At 37.6% G+C, this 25,744-nt stretch overlaps 15 protein-coding genes and 1 non-coding gene across 16 annotated transcripts; 7 read left to right on the forward strand and 9 right to left on the reverse strand.

Annotated features, from left to right (window-relative positions):
* Window positions 1-712: 712 nt before the first annotated feature.
* Window positions 713-2,707, forward strand: KAFR0H03380 (uncharacterized protein; the record flags this gene model as incomplete). The annotated part of the gene is made up of 1 exon (XM_003958834.1): window positions 713-2,707. One exon carries the CDS (start codon window positions 713-715, stop codon window positions 2,705-2,707), a length of 1,995 nt encoding a protein of 664 aa, XP_003958883.1.
* A 237-nt stretch (window positions 2,708-2,944) lies between these two features.
* Window positions 2,945-3,017, reverse strand: KAFR0Htrna8T. The gene has a single exon. It is a non-coding gene; the product is annotated as a tRNA-Thr (tRNA).
* Window positions 3,018-3,289: 272 nt separating this feature from the next.
* COG6 (Golgi transport complex subunit COG6) lies at window positions 3,290-5,752 on the forward strand (the record flags this gene model as incomplete). Its single annotated transcript, XM_003958835.1, has 1 exon — window positions 3,290-5,752. One exon carries the CDS (start codon window positions 3,290-3,292, stop codon window positions 5,750-5,752), a length of 2,463 nt encoding a protein of 820 aa, XP_003958884.1.
* A 54-nt stretch (window positions 5,753-5,806) lies between these two features.
* Window positions 5,807-7,075, reverse strand: DPH1 (2-(3-amino-3-carboxypropyl)histidine synthase; the record flags this gene model as incomplete). The annotated part of the gene is made up of 1 exon (XM_003958836.1): window positions 5,807-7,075. The coding sequence occupies one exon, from the start codon at window positions 7,073-7,075 to the stop codon at window positions 5,807-5,809; it is 1,269 nt and encodes a 422-aa protein (XP_003958885.1).
* Window positions 7,076-7,342: 267 nt separating this feature from the next.
* On the forward strand, window positions 7,343-8,446 carry TAM41 (putative phosphatidate cytidylyltransferase; the record flags this gene model as incomplete). Its single annotated transcript, XM_003958837.1, has 1 exon — window positions 7,343-8,446. The coding sequence occupies one exon, from the start codon at window positions 7,343-7,345 to the stop codon at window positions 8,444-8,446; it is 1,104 nt and encodes a 367-aa protein (XP_003958886.1).
* An 80-nt stretch (window positions 8,447-8,526) lies between these two features.
* On the reverse strand, window positions 8,527-9,447 carry BOP3 (Bop3p; the record flags this gene model as incomplete). Its single annotated transcript, XM_003958838.1, has 1 exon — window positions 8,527-9,447. The coding sequence occupies one exon, from the start codon at window positions 9,445-9,447 to the stop codon at window positions 8,527-8,529; it is 921 nt and encodes a 306-aa protein (XP_003958887.1).
* Window positions 9,448-9,996: 549 nt separating this feature from the next.
* On the reverse strand, window positions 9,997-10,599 carry YIP3 (Yip3p; the record flags this gene model as incomplete). The annotated part of the gene is made up of 2 exons (XM_003958839.1): window positions 9,997-10,503; window positions 10,576-10,599. The coding sequence occupies 2 exons, from the start codon at window positions 10,597-10,599 to the stop codon at window positions 9,997-9,999; spliced, it is 531 nt and encodes a 176-aa protein (XP_003958888.1).
* A 205-nt stretch (window positions 10,600-10,804) lies between these two features.
* Window positions 10,805-12,766, reverse strand: LAP2 (bifunctional aminopeptidase/epoxide hydrolase; the record flags this gene model as incomplete). The annotated part of the gene is made up of 1 exon (XM_003958840.1): window positions 10,805-12,766. One exon carries the CDS (start codon window positions 12,764-12,766, stop codon window positions 10,805-10,807), a length of 1,962 nt encoding a protein of 653 aa, XP_003958889.1.
* Window positions 12,767-12,902: 136 nt separating this feature from the next.
* Window positions 12,903-13,364, reverse strand: KAFR0H03450 (uncharacterized protein; the record flags this gene model as incomplete). Its single annotated transcript, XM_003958841.1, has 1 exon — window positions 12,903-13,364. One exon carries the CDS (start codon window positions 13,362-13,364, stop codon window positions 12,903-12,905), a length of 462 nt encoding a protein of 153 aa, XP_003958890.1.
* Window positions 13,365-13,573: 209 nt separating this feature from the next.
* SLM2 (phosphatidylinositol 4,5-bisphosphate-binding protein) lies at window positions 13,574-15,502 on the forward strand (the record flags this gene model as incomplete). Its single annotated transcript, XM_003958842.1, has 1 exon — window positions 13,574-15,502. The coding sequence occupies one exon, from the start codon at window positions 13,574-13,576 to the stop codon at window positions 15,500-15,502; it is 1,929 nt and encodes a 642-aa protein (XP_003958891.1).
* Window positions 15,503-15,615: 113 nt separating this feature from the next.
* On the reverse strand, window positions 15,616-17,229 carry ALG11 (alpha-1,2-mannosyltransferase ALG11; the record flags this gene model as incomplete). Its single annotated transcript, XM_003958843.1, has 1 exon — window positions 15,616-17,229. One exon carries the CDS (start codon window positions 17,227-17,229, stop codon window positions 15,616-15,618), a length of 1,614 nt encoding a protein of 537 aa, XP_003958892.1.
* A 589-nt stretch (window positions 17,230-17,818) lies between these two features.
* On the forward strand, window positions 17,819-19,654 carry KAFR0H03480 (bifunctional nucleoside/nucleotide kinase/histidine phosphatase family protein; the record flags this gene model as incomplete). The annotated part of the gene is made up of 1 exon (XM_003958844.1): window positions 17,819-19,654. One exon carries the CDS (start codon window positions 17,819-17,821, stop codon window positions 19,652-19,654), a length of 1,836 nt encoding a protein of 611 aa, XP_003958893.1.
* A 289-nt stretch (window positions 19,655-19,943) lies between these two features.
* SFB2 (COPII subunit SFB2) lies at window positions 19,944-22,619 on the forward strand (the record flags this gene model as incomplete). The annotated part of the gene is made up of 1 exon (XM_003958845.1): window positions 19,944-22,619. One exon carries the CDS (start codon window positions 19,944-19,946, stop codon window positions 22,617-22,619), a length of 2,676 nt encoding a protein of 891 aa, XP_003958894.1.
* Window positions 22,620-22,669: 50 nt separating this feature from the next.
* Window positions 22,670-23,474, forward strand: KAFR0H03500 (uncharacterized protein; the record flags this gene model as incomplete). Its single annotated transcript, XM_003958846.1, has 2 exons — window positions 22,670-22,686; window positions 22,865-23,474. The coding sequence occupies 2 exons, from the start codon at window positions 22,670-22,672 to the stop codon at window positions 23,472-23,474; spliced, it is 627 nt and encodes a 208-aa protein (XP_003958895.1).
* Window positions 23,475-23,512: 38 nt separating this feature from the next.
* Window positions 23,513-24,676, reverse strand: COG5 (Golgi transport complex subunit COG5; the record flags this gene model as incomplete). Its single annotated transcript, XM_003958847.1, has 1 exon — window positions 23,513-24,676. One exon carries the CDS (start codon window positions 24,674-24,676, stop codon window positions 23,513-23,515), a length of 1,164 nt encoding a protein of 387 aa, XP_003958896.1.
* A 135-nt stretch (window positions 24,677-24,811) lies between these two features.
* RPC25 (DNA-directed RNA polymerase III subunit RPC25) lies at window positions 24,812-25,426 on the reverse strand (the record flags this gene model as incomplete). The annotated part of the gene is made up of 1 exon (XM_003958848.1): window positions 24,812-25,426. The coding sequence occupies one exon, from the start codon at window positions 25,424-25,426 to the stop codon at window positions 24,812-24,814; it is 615 nt and encodes a 204-aa protein (XP_003958897.1).
* Window positions 25,427-25,744: the final 318 nt, after the last annotated feature.

The following is a 25,744-nucleotide window of genomic DNA, read 5'->3' on the forward strand; positions in this document are numbered from 1 at the left end:
GAAGGGCCACGAAAGGGACAGGGCCCTTCTTTTCTCCATCTCTCTATCTAATCTTTTTTTTTTCTCCAGTTTCTAACTGTTTCGGAGTTGTAATATTTTTCCGGGAGATTTCCCATGCATTTCTTGTAAATGCAGATTATATTCTCTGATCAATCATCGTCCCTACGGTCTTCTCTTCTTTCCCTATTGTATTATCGTCTTCCCTTTTTTCTTTCTTTCTTTTAAGCTTCATTGCCTCCCCAGCACCCCACTTCGGATCATTGTCAGTAGGGGTGAGGGAGTTAAGGTTTTTCCATTGTTTGTGCACGGAATAAACTGCACAAAGACAGAAAAGCAAAGAAATAAAGGGTCGTTTTCTGCGTTGGTAACGGTGACGCCACTGCAGTTGTGCCTGGGTTTGATGTATTGTCTTTCACATTGGTGACATGCTGATTACACTTTGCAGGCAACAAAATTTAATTATCTCAATTGGTTTTAAACTTCAGTTCCTTTAAAAAGCTTATGTGGGTTTCGGGGATATAATTTCTCGACGAGTTTCTCGAATTTTTACTAAAATAATTTTCTTAGAAGACTACTTTGGAGACATTCGAGCAAAAAAAATAGGTTATATTTAAGGAACAGTGGATCAAATTTAGTCTTAGTGAATTTCGTTATTTTGAATTCTTTGTCGAACGAAAATATACAGATAAATTATTAAGAAATACGAACAACCATGTCTCAGGATAAAACTTCTACAGAATATGCGGTTTACACTTTGAATCCTTCTGATGTGAAGTTGACCGATAGCCCACTAGATGACTATCAAAGACTATATTTTGCCACTTTGTTTGCTAATAATGGTAAGGAAGCTTCGATCAAAACGTTTGCAAAGGATCTTTCTATCAGAAAATCAACTTATAAATCCGGTATGGCGCAAGTTTTCAAGAATCCTCCATATTTGAATAACGTACCAATTAATGATACGAAAGATAATCTGTTACAATGTTTCGAGTTTCAATTACCTGATTTTAAACTGGCTTTAACGGCAGGTGAAAATGTTGGCGCCAAATCATTCTCACTCGATGAAGATGTGAAACAACAACTTTGTCTCGATAAATGTTCGAACCAACTCTTAAATGCAATTATTCAAGATTCTTCAAATCATTCAAATTACGATTCTTCACTAACTAAAAATCAACAATTCAAATTGAAGAAAATTGATCACAATTTACAGGCAGCCGATAAAATCATCAATCCAAATAATTGCATACTATGGGGGTATGAAACCGGTTCTGTCTTTTTAACTGGTATTTGGAGATTATATCAGGATGTAATGAGAGGTTTGATTATGTCCAATAGACAAATGGAAGATTCGAAATCTTTGCAAAATATATGTAAAACTGATTATGAGTACATCTTGACCCATGCATTCTACGATTCTCTGCAAGATCACGAATTTCAAACTACAAGAAGACGAAGCAGCTCAGGTTCCATTGGTGAAGGATCTATTCAACAATTTATTAATGAAACGCAAAGTAATAATGTCACTTACACAGACTTACACTGGAATAATCTATCGAAAGAATTGAAAAACTTAATATTGAAAAATTTTAAAGACTTCCTTATCAATGAAAAACACTTAACTGAAGAAAATCTTTTGAACTATAATTTAAACAATTTAATTCAAAGAATCAGAGGTGGGTATATCAAGATTCAAGGTACATGGCTACCTATGGAAATTGCTAAATTAATTTGTAGTAGGTTTTGTTTTCCTATAAGATATTTTCTTGTTCCATTGTTTGGTAATGATTTTCCTAAACAATGTGAAGAGTGTCATTTACTTATTCAGAATAATATCAAAATTTTGATGTCAATGCCCAAAAAGGGCAGGGCAGAATCAAAATCACATGCGAGGAAACATGACGCTGCTATCAAAACCCAAGGTATAACCAGCCCAAAGAGAAGGAGAATTAATGCTTCTTTATCTCCACGATCTGTTGAAACTACAGAACCTAAAGGTTCAAAGAAAAAACTGAAACAATCAATGAATAGACCACGGCAACAATCTACATCTACAAAGATAATAGATTTGAAACTTCCATTTGGTCAGAACCCTCAGTTTCAACTCAATGTACCTCCAAAACCACCGAATTCGAGACCTTCATATTTACATTCTTCATCTTTTTCTACAATCGCACAACCAAGAACAAGAGCTAGCATAAGCTTACCATCTTTTGATACATTAGTTCAAAATATCCCATTTATTAACGTTAATCAACAACAACAACAACAATCACAGCAACCACAGCAATTATTGGTTCAGAACCTTGATAACACGACACAACCTCGTCATTTTAGTGCACCACAACAGCAAGCTTTCTCTTACTATGTTCCTCACAACTCTTATTACTATGCAAATCCAGATAGAATGTCGTTTGACGCTGCCACCGGACCAGCTCAAACTCATATGCCACAAATGATTGCAACCAACAATCATCCTACTGTTGACACGTTATCACATTTAGCATCTTTTTATAATACACATGGCCATAGATACTCATATCCACACAATTTGTACGTTCCTCAAGTCAACCAAAATTACATGAATACCCCAAGAGTCATGTATCAAGCGAATACTAATTCACCTCAAAGCATTCCACCACAAGCTAGAGGGAACAAAAAATTCATATTTGAAAGGACAACGCAAAATGCACCATCAGGTAGATGATTTACTCTTCATACTGCACTCTAGCTTTCTTTTCCTTTTTTTCTATTTGCATTATTCTAAATATTCTATGTTTCTTTTTAGATAGTACTATATGTGTTCCGTTTATAATATATTCCTTCAATGTAAGTTCTAATAGAACATTTAGAGAGGTACATATCATAAAGTAGTTCAATGAGATTCTACAAGCCTCTCTCACCTTTGGAAGATGTCGACTTTATATGGTAAAAGTTAAAAAATTGCTTCCAACCAGAGTCGAACTGATGATCTCCACATTACTAGTGTGGCGCCTTACCAACTTGGCCATAGAAGCTTATTTTCTTGTCTTTTAAAAATTAAACAAGATTATTGATAGGGCATGAACAAACCTATGCATTGCAAAACAGCCTAACAGAGCTAGATATACTCATAGATTGAGTACTTATTAATACCACTTTAAGTCGTTCTAAGATAGCTCTAAATTGCAGTTTATGTCCGCACTCGATATCGGTGCCATTTTTCAGATATAAATTGAAGAAAAAAACAACTTGATGATTAGGAAACGTTGTTAAATTTTGAACCAAATTAGTAAACAATTATACCTCAATGGATTTCATTGAATACCAGGACTTTGCAACGGTAGATGCAACCTCAAGTACCACAAGTGATTCTCTCCCAACTCCTGTCAAACGATTGAATCTCTCCTCAATCGATGGCAATGATACAGTGAAATTCTCTAAGAGTGAATTCAAGTTACCAAATCTAAGTTCCACTAAGGATAGTGATGAGACAAATGTAAATGCTACACTGTATGATAAAATGGCACAATATGCAAACCTTTCGATTGAACGAATGAATAATGGTGTTGTGGATCTGGGAAGGGAATCATTTGACAATAACGCCAATGAGCTCCAGATTCCAGCATCAAATTTAGATGCGACAACTGCAGTTTTGTCAAAAAAGCTGTCTAAGGTTCTCAATGACTACAATTTGAATAACTATCAATCGACTCTGAAGTTAAGAAAGGCTTTGGATTTATTAGAAAAGAATAAGAAAAATTCTTCGTTTAACAGTGAGGCACTTGTTACTTCCGAATATATTGGTAGTTTGGCCAGAAAAATCTTGAGAAGTGACCTGGAAAATGAGCTATTGAAAGAACATATTACTACTCTAGAAGAGTTTAGGCCCATTATTAGAAGAATCAAAAGATTGGCTACGTCCATTGAAAAGATTAAAGAGGAAACATCATATATTATAAAAGACCAAGATAAAATAGAAGGTAAAGCGGTCAACAGGGCAATATTACAAGACGTGAGTGACTTACAATCACAAATGAAATCGTTGGGTCTAAAAAAACAACTTTTAACCTCTGTAAAAGAAAAATTCACCTTAACTCAAGTGGAGGACGATATAATAACTAATGGTTCAATAAATAATGAGTTTTTCATTGTGGCTAATAAGGTATTGAACATTAGAGAAAATGCAACTTACCTACTCGCTTTGCCAAATTCAAATGCTGGACAAGCTTTAATATCAAAAGTAAACGAATTATTAACCATAATCAATAGAAAATTCTTTAATTTTTTAACGGATTTCCTTTACAGTTTCGAATCCAATTCTGTATTATCGAGCAATGAAAACAAAGACGAAGATTTGATTCTTTTCCAAAAATCGTTACTTTATCTTTCCAATGACCTCGAGTATTTTAACGAATTTATTAAAAAGACAACTGCAATGAGGTCAAAATTAATATTAGATGAATTTTTGTCACAGTTTGATTTAAATAAACTTTCAGTTTCAAATGGATCAAAACCAATTATTTTATCTGCACATGACCCAATTCGTTACATTGGTGATGTCTTAGCCACCATACATTCTTTAATTGCTAATGAGGCTGATTTTATCAAGTCATTATTCAAATTTCAATACCAAGAATTTGATAATACACCAAAATCAATATTAACGCAAAATGAAAATGAATTCTTTCTCGAAGGTCTTGACATTAAAGTGCTAAATATGGTTGTTTCATCACTAGCGAACTCAGCACGTATTAGAATTGAACAAATCGTTAGATTTGAAGAAAATTTCAAGATCAATTTTGAAGTTGCTCAACTTTTGAAACTATATCAATTAATGTTCATTAGGAAAAATATTAAAGATGATTCTGCTTTAATTACAAATCTAAAAAATTTACAAAATATTTCAAATGATAAATTGTTAGATTTCTTCACCAAATATATTGAACAGAAGATTAAAACTGTGAATTATCAAGAATCTGGTAACGATGATTTACTACCGCCAGACTGGCTAAACGAATATTTGAATTATGTAGTAGAACTGTTTGAATTGTACGAAAGAAACACTAAGGAAGAGGATTCTATCTCTCTAGACGTTTTGAATAAAATTATCACTGAACCATGCAATAAGATTTTATTAGAACAATTACAAAAAGTCTTCCCCTTGGCAAAGAAAAATGAGAGCGCAAGACTATCCTTATTAACTATAGAAATCAATTGTTTCGATTTAATTAAATCTAGACTCAAACCATTTGTTAGTGCAATTTTTACCAAGAATGAGGAAGATGAAACACATTCTAAATATCAAATCTACAAGGCCATGGATGATAAATTGAACACTTTTATTAATGATATGACTAATTTACAAACGAAAATTTTATTTGAGAAGACTGGGCTAGACATGTATAACAATCTGTTGAATATGATTTTTCCAATTAAGTCTGTGCAGGACGAATTAGATTACGATATGTATTTTTCATTGAATGAGAATCAACTAATGGCCCTAGAAAATATAACTAAAAATATCACAGAGAAATTGAATGAATATGTCCCCATTGCACTTACGGATGTCCAAGAAAATTTGTTGTTCAAGTTAACCTCCCCAAGTATAGCAGATCAAATTTGTAGTAGCAGTTTCAACGAGTTATCTATATTTTATCGGATATTTAGAAAAGTTTTAGCTCATTTAAATCCCGATAACGTTGATGAAATCAATTCAAACATATTAAATTTCTCAGAAGAAGAATTTGATACATTAATTGGTATAGAATAGATAAACTAATAAATAATTATATATATATATAAATATAGACAGGAAAAAAAACATTTAAAATGACGAATGAGCCGGAACGTTACCACGACCATACCCATTAGCCTCATAATAGTCCATTGGGTAATAGTCCTCAGTAAACATAATATCTTTCCCCATTAATACACTTGCTTCGTATGGAGTTAAGAGGGGTTTATTAAAAGCGTACCCCCAATCGATGGAAAGTCTTGGACATGCGACCTGCACGAATGCGTCAATTTGATCAAACATTGCTAGCTTTTGTGGGAAGATTTCACTTAAAATAATTTTGACAACTGTTTTACCCATCTTCTTCAAACCTTCTTCCATTCTCTTTGCAGTTTGGACGTTACCTTGTCTGCCTAATCCACCAAGAATAATCCCAAATACATTAGCCTTTCTGGAAGTTTCAATAGCATCCGATCTGACACGAACCAATTGGGCTTGATCGTAACCCTCCCTTGTGAACTTTCTATTGTAAGGATCGTATCTATAGGCAGGAATCTTAGAGTTATGGATCATGGCTGATTCTAAATGAAATCTACCATCACCGATAAAGACCATTGCATCGAATTGGTTTGGATCAAGTAACTCCGAAGTACAACCTAGAACTTCACCTCTGGATAGTGGTTTAATTTGAGGTGGGATAGCATACAGCACATGCTCATCATCCTCAGTGGTTAATAATCTCTCTTTGATACTGTGTATAGCAGGATTAAATTGGATGGTACCGAACAGAGCAATTCTTTGACCTCTGTCGAAATTCTTTCTCAGCGTCTTAATAATGTGATCCTCGTTTATAGTAATAGTGACGAACACGTACAGCACTCTGATGGTGGTAATATCAATAGGAACAAGACACGAATGCGCATAATGTATGATGAAGTCACAATCCAAAGATCTTGCAGTGTAGTCATCGATACAACAGGCCCCATACGAGACATCCCCCATAACAACAGTCTCGACCCCACAAAATTGCTCTAAAATATCGGAAATAATCAAAGAATAAATCAACAAACCTTCAGGCATCTGCAGTGCCACTCTTGTGGCATTATGCTTCCTTATATTCCAAATAGTCTTGTGAATTTCAAAATTATAGTTCGAAGGCAGTAGAGCCTCCACGACATTATTCAAGTTCTCGTCATTCAAGATATCATCTGGAATACGTGTGATAGATCTAGTTGGATTAGCAGAGCCCTTAGCGACCATCTCACCACCGTTGCTCGCCACAGTCTTGATTTTGTCACCAGTCGCTGACTTGGACCCAACAAACCTTCTTCTTGGAACTTTACGCTGAACTTCAGACATTTTCTCACTGTGAATCCTCAGATGTACTCAATATCACTGCACAAATGCAGCACTAGCCCTCTATATATGGCTATTTTAAAGCTTATTAATTGCAAAATTCATCACAGAAAATTTTATAATTTTTTTTCAGCTCATCGCAAATTGATTTTTGATATTACTCGGAAGACTTAGAGAGGGAAAGCAGTAAACAGCATGAGAGTCTTTATGTTTAATAAGTTTGTTGGTTAACTATTTGTTAGTTAGCGTGGGTTAGAGACGTATGTGCGAATGCTGGGGAGAAACAGTGAGAGTCTAGTGAGGTGGCTGAAAGTGCGTTCTCTTTTGGTTGCGAGACGACAGAGCACGAGCAGTCATTTGGAAAACAAGTTTACATCACCGACACCATATTTTACATCAATTCCACACTCAAATGGCGGTCAGGACCGCCTATGTGAAGCTACTGGTGGATTGAACCTGCTGGAAAAGAGTATTCGGAGGACGAATACGCTGAATATGTCGCCCAATTTCGGTTCAAATCAGCTGTTAAGGATCGATAAAGAGTTAGAAGACGAGATAAATTCGATTGTGAATCATTTTAAACAACCCATAGCGTTTGCCTTTGGGTATGGATCCGGTGTCTTCCAGCAGGCTGGATATGGCATTGATACAAAACCTCAAATCGATCTGATATTGGCAGTGACGGATCCAATGAAGTTTCACGCCGTTAACATGAGAGAAAATCCCAATCACTACTCATCATTGAAGTATTGTAGTGCATCAATGATGGAAAAGCTGCAAAATATGGGTCCTGGTATCTATTTTAATCCGTACAGTGAAATAAACGGCCGTGACGTGAAGTATGGGATAGTTTCAGTGCAAAATCTGATAAATGATCTTAAAGATTGGCGTTGGTTCTATTTAGCCGGTAGGTTACAGAAGCCGGTAAAGATTTTGAAATGTAATGACAACAGGATCATTAATTACAATCAATTGAATTTGAAATATGCTGCTACCCTAGCAAAACAACTGACATTTAAGAAATACAATGACTTTGATCGTTTCAAATTTTTTGAGGAAATCACAAGATTAAGTTACCTTGGTGATGTGAGGTATGCACTGGGAGGAGAAAACCCCAACAAGATAAACAACATTGTATCGAAAAATTATGATTTTTTCAATATATACTATGAACCAATTATTAAGGATGTTATTATGCATAACAACAACTATCTACCGGATGGGTTTGATTTAGAGAACGCCACTAGTCTTTTGACTAGCAGGATCAGAAGGTCAAGTGTTTTACAAACAATTAAAGGAGTTTTTACCGCTGGTACAACAAAATCAATCAAATATGCATGGAATAAAAAATTAAAGGCATGGAAGTCGAAATGAACAGTATCTTTTTCAACCTTGTAAATCTTTGTATATACGATGAGGGTATTAATCTTGAAGTTTCCAATTATTTATTCATTCTATGTATTCAATAACCTTTCTACCGAATTGGTATGAACACTATTTGGCTTCGTCGGTGTACTATGCTCACTACACGTATTTTCGTCATCATCATCATTTCTTGTATTTTTGCTAGATCCCACAGAATCTTCGTCATTATTATCATCTTGTTCTTGAATATTATTTAAATCGATTACACCAAATCCTGATATAGATTTGGCCCTTCTGTGCCTCTTTACTGGTTTTTTAATTAGATTATCCTTATTTGGACTATTGAAACTTAAGATCGATGTCATCCCAGTTGGAATGTGAACATTGGGTTCACTCGGAATCGTAGTGGTGGGACTTACATTGGTATTATAACTCGCTTTACTCACAATAGGTAAAGAGTAATTCCGTGAATGCTGTTTCGAGACTGGTCTATAATTCATAGGTGATAGTTTTTCCTCTTTAATGTAAGTCTGATGTGAAAGTGTAGCTACTGTAGAAGCCCCAATTTTTGCTGGAGAGTTGAGCCTTCTCGTATTCACTGTAAGTTTCGGTGGTACATGATTAGGAGAATTTGGCTTAGCTGTACTATGAATAACTGGTGGAAATTTGAATGGTGAAGGAGATCCTTCCACTGTGTCATTTTTAGTTTGTTCCACTACGGTTCTATCAGCGATATGGCTTGATCTTCTCAGACTATGTGGAAAAAGACCAGAAATATGTGTAGTGGGCACACCACTACCCTTAGCCAACGTCAACAATTCGATGGATTTCTTAGTGTCTTCGAGTTTATAGTACTGTTGTTTTGTCCTCTCCTGTTCAATCTTCAGCTCGATGACCCTCAATATAGTTGCTTGCGGTATCCTACCATGATTGCCATCGATCTTGGCTCCCAGTATGACTTCTAATAATGGGCCAAAATCGTGTGTTTCACCAGTATTCGACGTGTTCATCTGGTCGAATTGTATCCTGGAAGTATATACAATGTTCGACAAGATAACAAAGGCTGAGAAGAAGTAGTCAGTTGTATATATAAGCCCACGTCGATTGAAGATCGAGCAGTTACCCAGGGAAAGGTCTTCATGACGATTTAGGGAATCGAAGAAAGCCTTTTCCCTCGAGAGATGTCCCGATAAGTAAGAATGTGACTAAATGCAGCAGGATCAGCAAGCGAAAACAGAGGACAATCTCGAGGGTTCAGTCGAAAATATGGTTCTGGATGCTTGAATGATGCCATTTCCTCGAGGAGTAATCGTTCCCAATAAATTCCATGCTGGTGGGTCAGCCAGATGCTTCTTACAAGGGGCAGAAACTCTAAAAAATTGGTGCAGCTGTCCTTAGCAACTTTAATGCCCAAAATGGATAGAATGCCAATACGGGGAGGTCTGCTACTTACACAATGATTTTATTAGAACGTTTCTAAGTTGTATATTATTTTATATTTAATTATAGAAGTCTCGAAGTGTATTAGGAAAAGAGTCAGTCCAGAGCACACGTGGGCCTTATACGGTTTCTTCTTCGAATACAGTTTCGATGGGTTTCTCCATGAAAGAGGCATGGGAGAAGACTGTGATCACAGAGGCCCCAATGAGCCATAAGAGGGTGGAGATGGGCGAGGCTAAGAAGCCTAATGGGACTGCGATACATAGTAAAGCAGTGTATAGTTGTGAAGTCTTGAAGACACCAAATGGAGTAGTGAGGTCTTGACCTTGTAGCTTGGAGATCCCAATGTAACCCAAAGATACGAAGATCATAACGAATAAGAGTAGCAGATTCGTTAGTAATGTGTAGATACTGAGACAACCAATGATGAGACCATAGTTGGAAGAGTAGTATCTTAAGTTGTAGGAAACCCTTGCTTGTAATTCACTGAAATTTGGAGGTTTCGAGATGTTTTTGACGTTGAAGAACTCCTGAGGAGGACGCAAGGAAGACAATCTGCTCTGTAAAGACTGAGCTTGAGCTTTGATATTGTCAACAGTCAAATTAGACGCGAAATGAGAAAGTTGCTATACGGTTGTTCAAATGTTAGTATCTTGCAAAGGACAAGCTAGAAATGAACAGGGAAAAAGAGAACATACTGCTAAAGTACCCAAATTGTTCATGATACACTGTTTATTGGCCTTCTAGTGAGTGATTTCCGTGAGTTATATACAATCACTTGCTCTTCTATATATAGACTATATACGTGGTGTTTTCCTGTTTTTTTCTGCGCCTGAAAATTTTTGTGAAAAATGGCTTGGAAGCATCTCATTAACTAGATACGTGTTATTACATATATACGCTGCATAGTATATGGTTGGCTATTATTTAAAGGTCGAGGTCTTGCTTGACGAGGGCCTTGCAGATTGGGTGGTACGTATCCTTGAGCTTGTCGAAGGTGGCCAGGGCCAGGTCGCGGTCGACAGAGTTCAAGAGTCTGTAACCTGGACGAACGAACTTCATTCTGCCGACAGTGGCTAACCAGTCTGCAAGGTCTTGATAGTATTCCGACAAGTGGGCGGAGATCTTGAACTTGAACACCTTGAAGACGACTTCGGCGTTCTTGGATTGTACGATGTTGTCGTTGTAGATGGATAGTAGACTCTTCGCAGCGACTTGATGTTCGCTCCAGTCGAAACTAGAATCGGCCACGGAGCCACCTTGGGTCAACGTCTCTAAGAATAGGACGATTTGGTTCGAGTTGAAGTTGGATACATCTTGGACACTGAAAATTCTGGCGAATTCTTCTGCATCGTTGATCTTGCCAGCGTGAGAAATCCATTTGTTGGCTAATTCAAAGACATCATCGGCTAAAGTGGTCATAAATTCGTTCTTTGGTGGCATACCAGGAGTGAAGAGCCAGGTTTCCCAATCAACGCTTTCTAACAACTGTCTTTTGCTTGGGTAGAATTCGAATAAAGTGTCTAGGAATTGGAAAGTATCCAAGGACTTCTTAGAAAATTTGGAGAAATAATGTTTGATGAATGGATCGAATTCTTCGGTACCACCGAGCAAATTTTCTAGATAGAATAACAAGTTGAAACCTTTCTCATAAGGAACCGAAGAAAATGCTTCATCTGGATCTGTGCCATCATTCAATTTTTGTACCAAAGTAGAGAATCTCTGTGGATTTTTCATTGAGTCAATAGAATTTTTCAAATCATTTAAACCAATAAGAGCACTGAAATGTCTGGTGGCTTCACCATGGATGGCACCTGTGATTCTTCTTTCAAGGTACACGGTCCAACCTTCATTTAACCAGAAATGATTCCAAGAACAATTGGTGACCAAATTACCGGACCATGAATGTGCCAATTCATGAGCGATAACGTCAATATTTGATTTATCGTATGCGATCAAAGTTGGCGTGGCAAAAGTCATGTTTGGAGACTCCATACCACCGTAAGGGTATGAATTGACATTGACGAGGATATCGTAAGTGCCCCATTCATAGGGGAAGATGATCTTTTCAGCAGCAGTGATGAATTTTTCAACGTCCCCAGAAAATTCCCATTGACAATCGTCCAAACGGAATGGTTCAGTGTAAACTGTAGAACGAGGCCCAATTGGGGCACTTGCTAAGTCACCAGAGGCAATACCGATCAAATAGGCTGGAATTGGAACTTTTTGTTCAAAGACGTAAGTGTTTTCCTCTGTGGTTTCGGTGGAAATACCTGAAAAGACAACTGGAAGAGGCGATTGGATACTAGCGGTGAAAGTAGACTTCACTGATGGTGTATCAAAACATGGGAACAGAGACCTTGCGTGAATAGCTTCTAATTGCGAGAAAACGTATGGTTTACCTGAAGTTTGTTTTGCATTCAACCATTGTAAAGCGGTACATTTGTCGGTAGTTTCGAAACATAATCTTAATTTGAAAGCATTGTTCAATTTCTCTTGCTTGATGGTCAATTGAGAACCGAGAGGTTCCTTTCTTTCATGAATTTGGTAATTCTCTGTGGAGACGTTGTCGATTTCCACTTTAGAAACCTTTAAAAATGAAGTATCCAAATGAATCTCCTTGGTATCCTGAGCAATCTTGGTCAAATCATATAGAACGTCACCTGAAATAGTCTGTCTATCGAAAGATATAGACAAATTTAAAGCTGTATGGTTGACTTTAAAAGCTCTGTAATTTGATAAAGTCGAATAATCGAATTCGGGACTCTGCTGTGGTCTCTTTGATTCCAAGAATGGCGTCAACATCTTTCTTGGCTTTGTAATCTCTTTGATAAACTTCCAAAGCATAAAACCAGCAATGATAACAACCAAACTGTGCATAACAACCATACTTCAACTCTTCATCGAAAACTTTTTCTTTGGCACGTGAAAAATTTTCTACTCTATTGAAGGATGCAGCAGTAACATTGGGCCCTCCCACGTGATGGTCTCCCCATTCTCAGTGCTTGCTAGTAGCCATGGTCACTTAGAAGAAGCTTGTTATTGATGAGACGATGGAGGACGGGAGAAAGATCTTCGAGACAAGCGTCCATCTGAACACAGTAGCGACTAGCGAGCGTACTTCCACGACCAGAAACGTGGCCTTGTGCAGCAGGTAGCACAGCAATACCAATAGGGTGCAACACATGGCGAAATCCTGCCACTTTATAGCCATTGTCATTGCAGGAAGCGTGCGTTTATCATGTTTCTTCTTGAACCATCGTCTCGTAAACACCATTCGTTTCACACGAAATCTCTTGCTCAACGTGAGCTCTTTAGACGCATCGCTCGAGACTTGAAACAGCTCTATCAATCTCATAACCGTACTGCTCCTGGTCTCCTTCCAATTGGAGCCTCTGCATCTGCTGCGTTCTTGTTGTTCTTGTTGTTGATATTCTTCACCGGGAAGTGTCATCGGATTGTTCTGGCTCGACGCTACCAGCAGCATTGAACAAGCAGTAGCCAGCACAAATTCTGGACTCACCCGTCTGGCCCTCAAAGTGATCAGTGCTGATGGGCCTATAGTGCCGAGTGGGTATAAAACTTGCATTTATTCATTTATTTGTTGTTTATTTATATATCACGTGACATTCCGTATACAGGGACCGTCTGGCAATCGCATTCAGCAGAAAAAAGCTTCAAGGTCGACCAGCAAGGATGACTTTTACTGATGAGAGTAGAGGTCCTCATTTGCCACTAGGAATCCCAGATCCCATGTCGAAGCATAATACCATGAGTTCGAACGTCTCGAATATGAGATCGCAACAACTTGCTAATCTGCAACAGCTGCATAGTCTTCAACAACATACAAGGAGTCTTACTTCCGTAGATTATGCCAACCAACAACAGGCTGGTTTCTCACTACCGCAGTCGAATCCATACCCTCAGTCATCAGATAATAACACGTTTCTCTCTCAGAACAACACTGCCTCGGGTCAAAATGTCCAGTCTAATAGTATAACCACCATTCAAAACAACAACAATCCTCCCATCAATCGCAGCAATAATGTGTCAAATCAACAGAAAAACTCACTGACTAGTGCTTCTTTGAAGTCTAAAAATTTGCCAAGAACCTCGTTCCAACATCAGCAAGACCCAAGGTCGCCTCTTTTAATCTTAATACCCACTTCAGCACAACCTACCGATGTGCTAGCACAGAGATTTGCCGCCTGGAGAAGCGTTATCAGATCTATCCTCACCTATTTGACGGAAACTGCGTCAATACAGGACGAAATCGTAAGACAACAGCTCAGATTGTCTCATTCCATACAATTCCCATTCTTCTCGGTGGAAAATCAACCTCAACCTTCTTCTAGTGAAGACAAGATGATTCAGAAGTTCTTCTTACCTTTGGGGAACGGATCAGTTCAGGATCTTCCAACTGTCTTGAGCCAGTACCATGGAACTTTGGCTTCCATGGCCTCCAAGGCTTCTAAGGAGTTAACTAACGAAGTAATACCAAGGTTAGAAGATTTGAGAAGAGACCTTCTCGTTAAAATCAAAGAAATTAAATCTTTACAATCTGATTTCAAAAATTCATGTGCTAAAGAATTACAACAGACTAAAAATGATATGAAACATTTCATTGAATCTTTGAAAGATATCAAATATAATAATCCGCCAAAACACGATCCTTACCTGTTAAAGATAGTGCTGGACAAACAAATCAAGAAACAACTTATAGAAGAAAATTTCTTGCATGAAGCGTTCGATAATCTACAAACTTCTGGTGCTGAATTGGAAAAAGTCGTCGTCATGGAAATTCAAAACGCTTTAACCATTTATGCAAGATTATTAGGTCAGGAATCACAACTGGTTTTCGATATCCTTATTTCAAAACTAGACTTAGGTTTTTTCAATAAAGAACCAAATTTTGAATGGGATAATTTCATTGCAAGAGATTCAAATTTTATTTCTCCAAATTTACCAATGAGGAAAATGAAAGAAATCGTTTATAAATACCAATATGATCCACTAACCTACGAAATTAAATCTGGATTTCTGGAAAGAAGATCAAAATTCTTAAAATCTTACTCAAAGGGGTTTTATGTGCTTTCACCAAATTTCTTACATGAATTCAAATCCGCTGACAGGAAAAAAGATTTAATCCCTGTAATGTCCCTGTCTTTGAGTGAATGTTCCGTTGCTGAACATTCAAAGAAAGGTAGTAGTGACCATAAATTCATTTTACATGCAAAGCAAAATGGTATAATACATAGAGGTCATAATTGGGTCTTTAAGGCTGACTCATACGATTCGATGATATCATGGTATAATTATTTGAAAAGATTCACAAACTTTTCAGATTTACAAGAAAAATCCAAGTATATCAAAGAACATTTTGATTTAAATAACAACGATAGAGACATTGACGAGCAAGATAATGAGGAGAAATTTCCAGGTACGCCGAAACAAGACTTGCACCAAAATGAAGAGGACCCCACTGTTACACTCTCGACACCAAAGTTAGACACCATCACAAATACAAACACAACATCATCTCTTCCCGACACTAATAACTCCAAAATTCAAGATACTATTCCTAATTTTTATATCGAAACAATAAATCCAGATTATAAGGATTAACAAACACCTTTGCATTGATTTTCTACTAATTGATTTTATTATTATTTCATAATTGTTTTCTTACTATATACTAATTTTCTTATATAGGACAAATTTTTTAATAATTCCTTTTCCTATTTATCCTTCTTATTTAATTTATTCAGGACTAACTCTTGCCAATTATCATTGAATTTCATATCAGAGAATTTTTCAACAGCAATCTTTTGGCCTGTTTCAGACATTTCAATTCTTTTCGGTTCATCTAAATTAATGGCATCTTGAAGCACTACATCCAAAGATTTGTATGTTTCGTAATTAGTAAAATCAGGGTCTGTTTCATCTTTGAAGAAGAAACCTACACTATCATCAATTACTATATCCAACAATGGTCCTGCTGATGCATGAACAATTGGGATGAGTCCCGCTGCCAAGTATTCAACGACGGCAATACCAAAATGTTCATTCCACATTGCATTAATACCGAATTTGGAGGCGTTTAAAATATCTTTGATTTCGTCATATGACACATTAAGCATGAACTTACATTTTTTATCTGGAATATTCAATTCTTGACCATATTCTCGTAATTCTTTAACGTAATCTTCATCAGATTTTGATCTTGTCGAACCAATAAATAATAAATTGGGCAATTTGTCTACTAGAGTTGGGTTTTTCTCGATGAATTTTCCATAAGATGAAATAATTAATTTATGTCTTTTCTCTGGACGGAATTGTGCTAAGATGATGGCTTGATTAGTTCTTCCAGTGGAATTATCAGTCCTTACTAACTTTTCAGTCGAACATGGTGGATATATTATCTTTTGATCAGCTTTGGACCAAATTTGCTTAATATGATTGTTTGTCCACGTAGAATTTGTAATCGAAATTGATACGAAAGTACCCATGTGCTGATAATATAACATAAATAACTTCCAATAGCAATATTTCAGTTTTACCTTTAAGGTTTGCTTTTGATTCAAGAGTTTGTTTAGCATATCTGTAGAGATGACAGGATAATGAGTGTACGCCACGATGGGGATTCTAAGCAGGTGATAGACCCAAGGGTAACCAAACGAATATCCCATAGTATCACACCAAACATCTGGGGGGCATCTTAAAAGAGCCTCGATGGACAAAATGATAGAACCTAGTGCCTGCCCTAGCAGAGTGAAATGCGACCATGTATTGCTGTCGACAAGATATCTATATTTGAGGAAGATAAAAACAATTCTATCTTTGTCCAGATTATAATCAAATTTGTCGATAACATTTTGTAAAATTGTAGAGCCATTGACATCTGAGTCGCCTGTATATATGATTACCACATTGTCAGAAGCATCTTGCAAAGTGGTTTCAACAGCTTTCCAGAGCACTTTTTCACCACCACCACCTGCATTACAGTAAGGATGGAAAAATCCATAAATTTTCTTAGTAGGCTGTTCATTAGCGTTCAATTTTTCGATGAGTAACTGTTTTTCAGCAGAATCACTCACTGTTATGCTACTATAGTCATCCTCGTTGGTATACAACCTGGGAACTGACGACAGTAATATCAATTGGCGTCTGATAGCGCCTAGTTTCCATAGATGTTTCACGATTGAGTTTCCTGGCTGCGATAGTACTGACAACAACTTGGCCTTGTAATCCTTTGGTGGCTTCATCAACGTCCTATTCACAGAGTGTGTTCTCAGGAACACTAGGACAAACGTGATACTGACCTGAATCCATAGAATCGGTAAGATATTCATGATCTTGTGCGTTACTCATACGTTTGACACGTGAAGTGTTCTTGTATCAAAAATTTTCAAGTCGCTATCAGTTTATATTAGCTATATAGGATGGGAAGCACTGCTAGAATACTTGATATATACAAGAGAAGCTCTAAAGTGGTTGTGGTGCACGTTCTGGGGGACATTCTGTATGGTAAGACTATGCTGCAGCAAGCTGCTACCGCAAGGGCATCTCAGAGCCAATGGATGCTCTGCGCAGAGATACAATGTCAGTAAATACCCTAAACAGGCATCTTGAGTGTTAAAGTACTAATATCCTCATAAGGTGGCTGGCTAAGCTCATCATTTCGAACTCTCAACTCCAGCCAGCCCCGGAAACCCTCTTGCTTCACTGAGCCTAAACTCGACAAAGCAACCCGCCAGTGGGATCCCATCCCTCAGTCCCTAGCTCTTCTATCACAGACCCTGGGCCATCCACCTATCAAGTTAGGCCTCTTTGCATTGCTTTCGGTTTCGCCAACCGTTTTGTTTATATAATTTCTCGAGACTTGGATTCAAAAGTCTCGAGAGTGCAAATGACAGCTTTAAGCTTGCGTCGAGGTGGAATATGTATGGGAACAAGGTCACTACGCCAGAGATTGATGGTGGGCTGCCTACGTTTCAAAAGAGACCCTTGAACGATACGCCAGCTGCCTCTTCAATGACTTCTCCTGTAGGATCATATCAGGCCACTCCGACTATGACTCGAAGACAGAGTGTATTGAGTTTGAAAAAGACGAGATCCTATACATTGGATGTACCTGGGTTGACCAAATCTAAGACTTCTCCCGATGGGCTGATTTCCAGAGAAGATGTGGGTTCTAAACTGGTCATTGTCATGGTTGGACTGCCCGCTATGGGTAAGTCCTTTATTACCAATAAATTATCCAGATATTTGAACTATTCGATGTATTATTGTAAGGTATTCAATGTGGGTAATACACGAAGGAAATGGAACCAATTGCACAGTGTAGAAAGTCAAGATGCTGATTTTTTCAGGTTTGATAACGAGGAAAGCAGTAAATTAAGGGACCAATGGGCATTTGACACTCTGGATGAATTATTGAATTACCTACTGAATGGTGAAGGTTCTGTCGGTATACTTGATGGTAGTAACGTAACAAGAGCAAGAAGAAACGAGATTCTCATGAGAATTAAGGCAAGGAACTCTGATATAAAAGTGTTGTTTCTTGAATCCATTTGTCATGACAAACAAATAATTGAAAAGAATATTAATTGGAAACTGTTTGGTCCCGATTATAAGGGCAAGGACCCCCTAGAGTCTCTACTTGATTTCAAAAAAAGATTAACTAATTATGATAACAATTATGAGCATATCGATGACGACGAAAATCTTTGTTATGTGAAAATGATTGACGTAGGTGAAAAGATCATCTCCTACAATATTCAGGGCTTCTTAGCATCACAAACAGTTTACTTTTTGATGAATTTTAATCTCACGAGAAGACAGATATGGATTACAAGGGCTGGTGAAAGTGAGTTCAATTGCACGGGGCAAGTCGGTGGAGATTCCAGTTTGACAAACCGTGGAGATAAATACGCTAAGGCATTGGCAAATTTCATTAATGATAAGAGAACGGCGTTCTTATCTGATGACTCCATTAGTAATCGAATTAATGATTTTTACGTGTGGACGAGTATGCATGAGAGATCCGTACAGACTAGTAAATATTTCAACGACAATGATTACCCTATTAAACAAATGAGAATGTTAGATGAAATCAATACGGGTGACCTTGATGGGTTGACGTATACGGAAATTAAAAACTTGTATCCTATAGAATTTGAGCACAGAATCAAGGACAAATTGCATTACAGATACCCGGGGACCGGAGGAGAATCATACTTGGACGTCATCAATCGATTGAGACCAGTAATCAACGAGGTAGAAAGAATTGAAGATAATGTTCTGATAATCACGCATCATGTCGTAGCAAGAGCGCTTCTTGGATACTTTTTGAATCTTCATGTGGATGTTATAACGAATCTCGATGTCCCCTTACATTGTGTCTACTGTTTGGAACCCAAACCTTATGGAATCTCGTGGTCCTTGTACGAATACAACGATGTGACAGACGGTTTCCAAAAAGTGTCCAAATCCGACCTGAATATTACAAGAGTAAAGCAGCTGGGGCTCGTTCACGAAGAGAGAAGATACTCGCTAGTGCCGACAACGCCATCGAGCAGCAGATCCAGCTCAATAAACCATCCGACCGCACAAAACCCGACCAGACGGAGATCTTTCACTGTTTCAAGAGGAGGAACCAATATCACATCGAGAGATCTTCCTGCTGCAACACAACTTCAAGAGGACTCGTTCCTCAGACGCGACGACACCAAAGAGCCCATCTCCCTCAAAAATGACTCAAATTTCACACTTTAAAAACGCAAATAGACGACATACGAAAACTATATACCGTATTAATGAATGGTACTCAACATAGTCGGGCCAGACTGGACCAATAACCCATCAATCTTCCTTCGTAAGCTTAAAATGAGAAGCTGAGTATCCGGGTAACAGTACGTGTGCAAATTGATTTTTTTGACATGGTGGCAAAATGAAAAAAAATAAGAGAAAACAGAGGTTGATAAATCAAATGATTGTTTAATTTCAGATGAAGTTGGAAAGATACTATTGCATTCTCTTATTGACCAGTTCAGAATAGCGTTCAATGTCGCACAATAAAAGACGTGTTTATCCACAGGCTCAATTTCAGTATGCCCAAGGTGCTGTTCCTACGCAACAGCCGAATGCAATGCTGAATCAAGGCCCTATGACCCCCATCATGGGCGGTCAGCAGAACTTTATGTCTCCACAAATAGATGCAGGAAATGCCATGTTTACACCAGCACAGCAGCAATTGAATCAGCAGGTCGATCAAGCTGCTTCTGCAATGGGTAATCTTCAATTGAACAATCAGGCTCAACAAATGCAACAACCAATTATGGATCCTAATGCCATGTATCAACAAAATATCCCAATGCAACAGCCTTCTAAGCCTATGAATCAACTGTACCCAGTGGATCTATTGACTGAATTGCCTCCTCCTATCCATGATTTGAGTTTGCCTCCTCCTCCATTGATGGTTGCACCGGAAAAGATGGTCGTTCCTTCTGAATTGGCTAACGCATCTCCGGCCTATGTCAGATCCACTTTAAATGCAATGCCTAAGACTAATACTTTGTTGAAGAAATCGAAATTACCCCTAGCCTTGGTTATCAGACCATACCAACATTTACAAGATAACATCAACCCACCTCCATTGAATGAAGATGGACTAGTCGTCCGTTGTCGTCGTTGTCGTTCTTACATGAATCCATTCGTTACTTTCATCGAACAAGGAAGAAGATGGAGGTGTAATTTCTGTAGATTAGCTAACGATGTTCCAATGCAATTTGACCAATCCATTGAAGGTGTCCCAGCTAATCGTTACGAAAGAAATGAAGTTAAATATTCCGTTATGGAATACCTAGCTCCAAAAGAATATACCATTAGACAACCTCCACCATCTACATACTGTTTCATATTGGATGTTTCTCAAAATGCCATTAAGAACGGTTTATTAGCCACTACAACAAGAACTGTACTAGAATCCCTAGAGTTCTTACCAAATCATGACGGTAGAACCAGAGTTTCTATCTTATGTGTCGACAATGCAATCCACTATTTCAATATTCCATTGGATGAAGATTCTGATAACATTCAAATGATGGATGTTTGTGATATCGACGAACCTTTCTTACCAAGACCAAATTCGATGGTTGTGCCATTGAATTCATGCAGAAAGAATTTAGAAAAATTATTAATGCAAATTCCTGAAATTTTCCAATTCAATGTCATCACAAAATTCGCATTAGGTCCTTCATTAAAATCCGCATACAACTTAATCAGTGGAACCGGTGGTAAGATCATCGTTGTATCATCTACTCTACCAAGTGTTGGTCTTGGTAAATTACAAAAGAGAAATGAAGCTGGTGTTGTCAATACACCAAAGGAATCAGCACAATTATTATCTTGTCAAGATGGTTTCTATAAAAATTTTACAATCGATTGTAGCAAAGCTCAAATCACTGTTGATATGTTCTTAGCAAGTGATGATTACGTCGATGTTGCATCTTTATCTAATTTGGGTCGTTACACAGGTGGTCAAACACATTTCTACCCAGGATTTTCTGCCACTAAATTTTCAGATGTTACCAAATTCACTAAAGAATTTTCAAAACATATCTCCATGGATCTTTCTACAGAAACTGTCATGAGGGCTCGTGGTTCCACTGGTATTAGAATGAACGCCTTCTATGGTCATTTCTTCAATAGATCTTCCGATCTTTGTGCATTTTCTACAATGCCAAGAGATCAGTCCTACGTTTTTGAAATGACACTTGATGATAATATAATGACCGATTACTGTTACGTTCAAATTGCGGTACTATTATCTTTAAATACTTCACAACGTAGAATTAGAGTTATCACATTAGCAATGCCAACAACGGATTCGATCAGTGAAGTTTATGCATCAGCTGATCAATTGGCAATGACAGCATATTATACCCAAAAGGCAGTTAACAAAGCAATGAACTCGAGTTTGGAAGAAGCAAGAGAATTGATTAATAGATCAATTCTAGACACTTTAGCCACTTATAAGAAAGAGATTGTTGTTTCTAACGTTGCTGGAGGTGTACCACTAAGGCTGTGTGCAAACTTAAGAATGTTCCCTCTATTGATGCATTCGTTATCTAAACATATGGCATTTAGAGCCGGTGTTGTTCCAAGTGACCACAGAGCTTCTGCATTAAACTTTTTAGAGTCTGCGCCAATGGATTATCTAATCAAAAATATTTATTCAAAGGTCTATTCACTACATGATATGGCCGATGAAGCTGGTTTACCGGATGAAAACGGTAACATTGTATTACCTGAACCACTCAACGCAAGTTCATCATTGTTCGAAAGATATGGGTTGTACTTAGTCGATAACGGAACCGAATTGTTCTTGTGGCTTGGTGGTGACGCAGTCCAAGAGTTAGTCACAGATGTCTTTGGTACATCTGATATCTTCCAGGTCCCAATCGGCAAGACAGAATTACCTGTAATTGAAAACTCAGAATTTAACGAAAGAATTAGAAACATCATCTCAAAAGTCAGAGAGCACGCTGATGTTATAACATACCAGTCACTATACATCGTTAGAGGTGCATCCTTGAGTGAGCCTGTTAACCACGCATCTGCTAGAGAAGTTGCAACCTTAAGATTATGGGCCACTAGTTCATTAGTTGAAGACAAGATATTGACGAGCGAGAGCTACCGTGAGTTCTTACAAAATATGAAGTTGAAGATCAGCAAGTAATAGTGTATATAGACAAAAGACCATAACCTCTGTATAGTATTGAAAGTATTATGAATGATATATATGTGTATTCCTCTTTTATTTTTCTAATGGAACATGAAAAAAAAAAAAGTAATGCATCTGAGAGTAGGAGCTCATCGAGTTAAAGAAAGGTGAGATAATGGTTGGTGGAATAATGTATGTTCGCTTTATAAGTTTGCTGGGCGTTTAGGGTCATATACTAACTGTAAATGAGTTTATTTTAGAGTGTCGAGGTCTGAACTTTTCCAGAAAGTTGATAATGTTACTAATGATGACAGCATACTAGAGCCGATTGAATTTGATATTAAAGAGCCGGAAGTATTGGAAGAAGGTGATGGAGAGGCGAGTACAGAGTCATTTGAGTTCTTTCCACTGTTTTCAAATAGCGATCTGACGAAAATTGATCTGAATACGTTGGATGAGAAGGAAGAAGAGATAGTAATTGAAAATAAGAGGCCCGATAGCTATTATTTTAGTAATTGGAGCACACATGAGAAATTAGATTTTGCTAAGGTTGCAGTAAGTTACGATGATGTGATAGGCCAGGGTGTTATGGGTAGATATGCTCGGTATAACGAGCGTCTGATTGATTTACACGAATATAACGGCAGAATTGATAATGTTTTAAAACGAGATAGTAAGTTACGGAAGAGAAAGCCTGGTAAGAATCAAAGAATGGCCAGGAAATTGGCGATCGAACGTCAAAAGGAGCGTGATGAAATGGAGATTAAAATAAGAAGACAGCAGAAGAAGAAGTTTCATAAAAGAGGTGGTAAAAAGAATAAGAAGAAGCCATTCAATCCCTTAGCAAATGCAGGCGCAGTACCGTCATAAACACATATATATTGTATAGGTTTGTATAAGTGCAGAAATTAAGACTGTTGCTTGGAAAGAGCTGACACAGAATTTAGCATTATTTTCAGATCATTTTGATAATCGTTATTATCCGTTGATAAAGGCATTAATTCATTGATTGAATTGAAGACGAGGTCTTTATTTTTGAGCAGGGATTTACCAACTGGACCACCCCTATTGAGGGAAACTTCTAAATCCTTTTTGAAATTGGATGAAATCTTGGACCAAAACAATTCTCTTGGAGTTGAGAATTTTGGTTTCCTTTGGGATGAATATTCCGTTAAAATATTACTGTTATTGTCTGTTTTGACACTAGACAATATCTGCTCCAATCTGAATATATCGTGACTCTTGTTAACGACTTCCTTAAACGATTCATTGAAATTCTTTATTGAGTTTATCGTTCTTTGTAAAATTTGAGAATTTGTGGCCACATTAGACAAGATGATTCTATGAATTGTGGCTGTGAAGTCCTGAGGAGACACTAGAAACAGGGCATTTGATAATTTGGCTATAGTTTGCTGGTTATTCTGTAATTTGAAAGTGTTTAAACATTCTTTTGATAGAGTTAAAACGAGGAAGTCTATGAGTTTCTTCTTATTTGATTGAATTACACTTGATTCATAGTTTTTAATGACCTTCAACGATTTCAAATTCTGATTCTGTTCTAAATTATACTGCAACTGAGTGTATAGTGATGCCAATTGTATTGAGTTATCCATAGTTAATGTTTTCATTGAATTGTTTAAAGTGGTAATTTTATTGAGAAGGTGAATGTAAATCAAAGAATCCCTAAGAAGAGTGGAAGTTTGATGTACTTTACTCAATGCACTTTGCAACTTCTGAGCCTTTTCGTAAGGAATTAACACTTCATCCTGTAATCTACCGTATGATAAATCCAGATATTGTAAGCTTGGTTTGAGCCCTTCTTCCAGCGTAGAATTGACTAATTTTGTTTTATCAATCTGTTCCAAAACGGCCCATGGATGCGTGTCGATGGTTTTGTCGATTCTAGATTCTACTTCCCTGATATCGTACTTAATCTTCTTTATGGAGGTCTCAATGTCCAATTGAAAATGGTCCGAATCGTTATTTGTAGCCTTTAAAACATCGTTAGCAAACTGTCTTGGATTGAAATCCCTCTGTAGAATATCTTCGAACTCTTCCAAATCACCTGACATCTTGTGATCCCCCCGTTCAATACGAATCCTTTTCAATGAGTACACCTGGCTGTTTCTAATCACACATTTTATTTGAAAAAAATGCTATACAACTAAATATTTATTTACATATGAAAAAGCGACAATGCCACGATATCATTCCCACCAGCTGACGAGTCCCATGCCGTCTGTCTGGCAACTACCCAGCAGTGCGTAAGCAGGCGACTTTTCCACAGCTTTATCCTGAGCCTCTTCCTCCTGTTCGTCCTGTTCTTGTTCTCTTGGAGCCTTTGGTTTAACATCAACAAAAATCTCCTTCTCTACTCTAAATCTGACCTTCTCATTGACATCGAAATACAACTTGGTCTCTTCGTCCATGGGCCAAATCCACGCCAGATCATTAGGTTCGAAGTAACAACCTTCAAAGAGCATATTCTTTGGAATGAAAATATCATCGAAAAGACCCAGAAGTGACACTTGAATACCTTCAGCAGTACACTTGGAGATCCATCCAGTAACGATTTCTCCGACAAATGGCTTGAACACCAATGCCCTGAACGTCACATTCACGTACGAGGAACCGTCACCGGGCTTCAACTGACCTTCATCAGCTTCCAATATATCATAAACCGTTACACACAACCCGACGTGAGGTATCACCTTGTTCGCATATCTGTCGTTCAACTGGTGCGTAATCGACGACACAGCGTCTCTGTGGAACTGGTCTGGTGGGATCCTGACCAGATCATTCACTCTAGACAGTATAAACATCACAGATCACTGTCCAATCCATCCAAATTCTTCACCATCAATAGCCAAATTCCACCGTTTTTAAATTTTGCGATGAGCTTGAAAAATTTCAGTCGCTAGATACGAAGTGTAAATCACCTAGATGAGACACAATAAAACGTCATTGAGTTCCAGCATTTCCTTCCAGGGCACCTGGATATTTCGAGTGCGTTCTAACGGGTCTGATAGTCTGGCAAGGTCTGGAGCTCTCAGCGAGTGTGTTCGTGCTACCAGTCACTGTTCAACTTGTTTTCTGACGCTTTCTTGGTATTTAAGAGTGAAAAATTTCGAAATGCGATG

Source organism: Kazachstania africana, chromosome 8 (genome assembly GCF_000304475.1).
Source record: "Kazachstania africana CBS 2517 chromosome 8, complete genome".
NCBI lineage: Eukaryota > Fungi > Ascomycota > Saccharomycetes > Saccharomycetales > Saccharomycetaceae > Kazachstania > Kazachstania africana.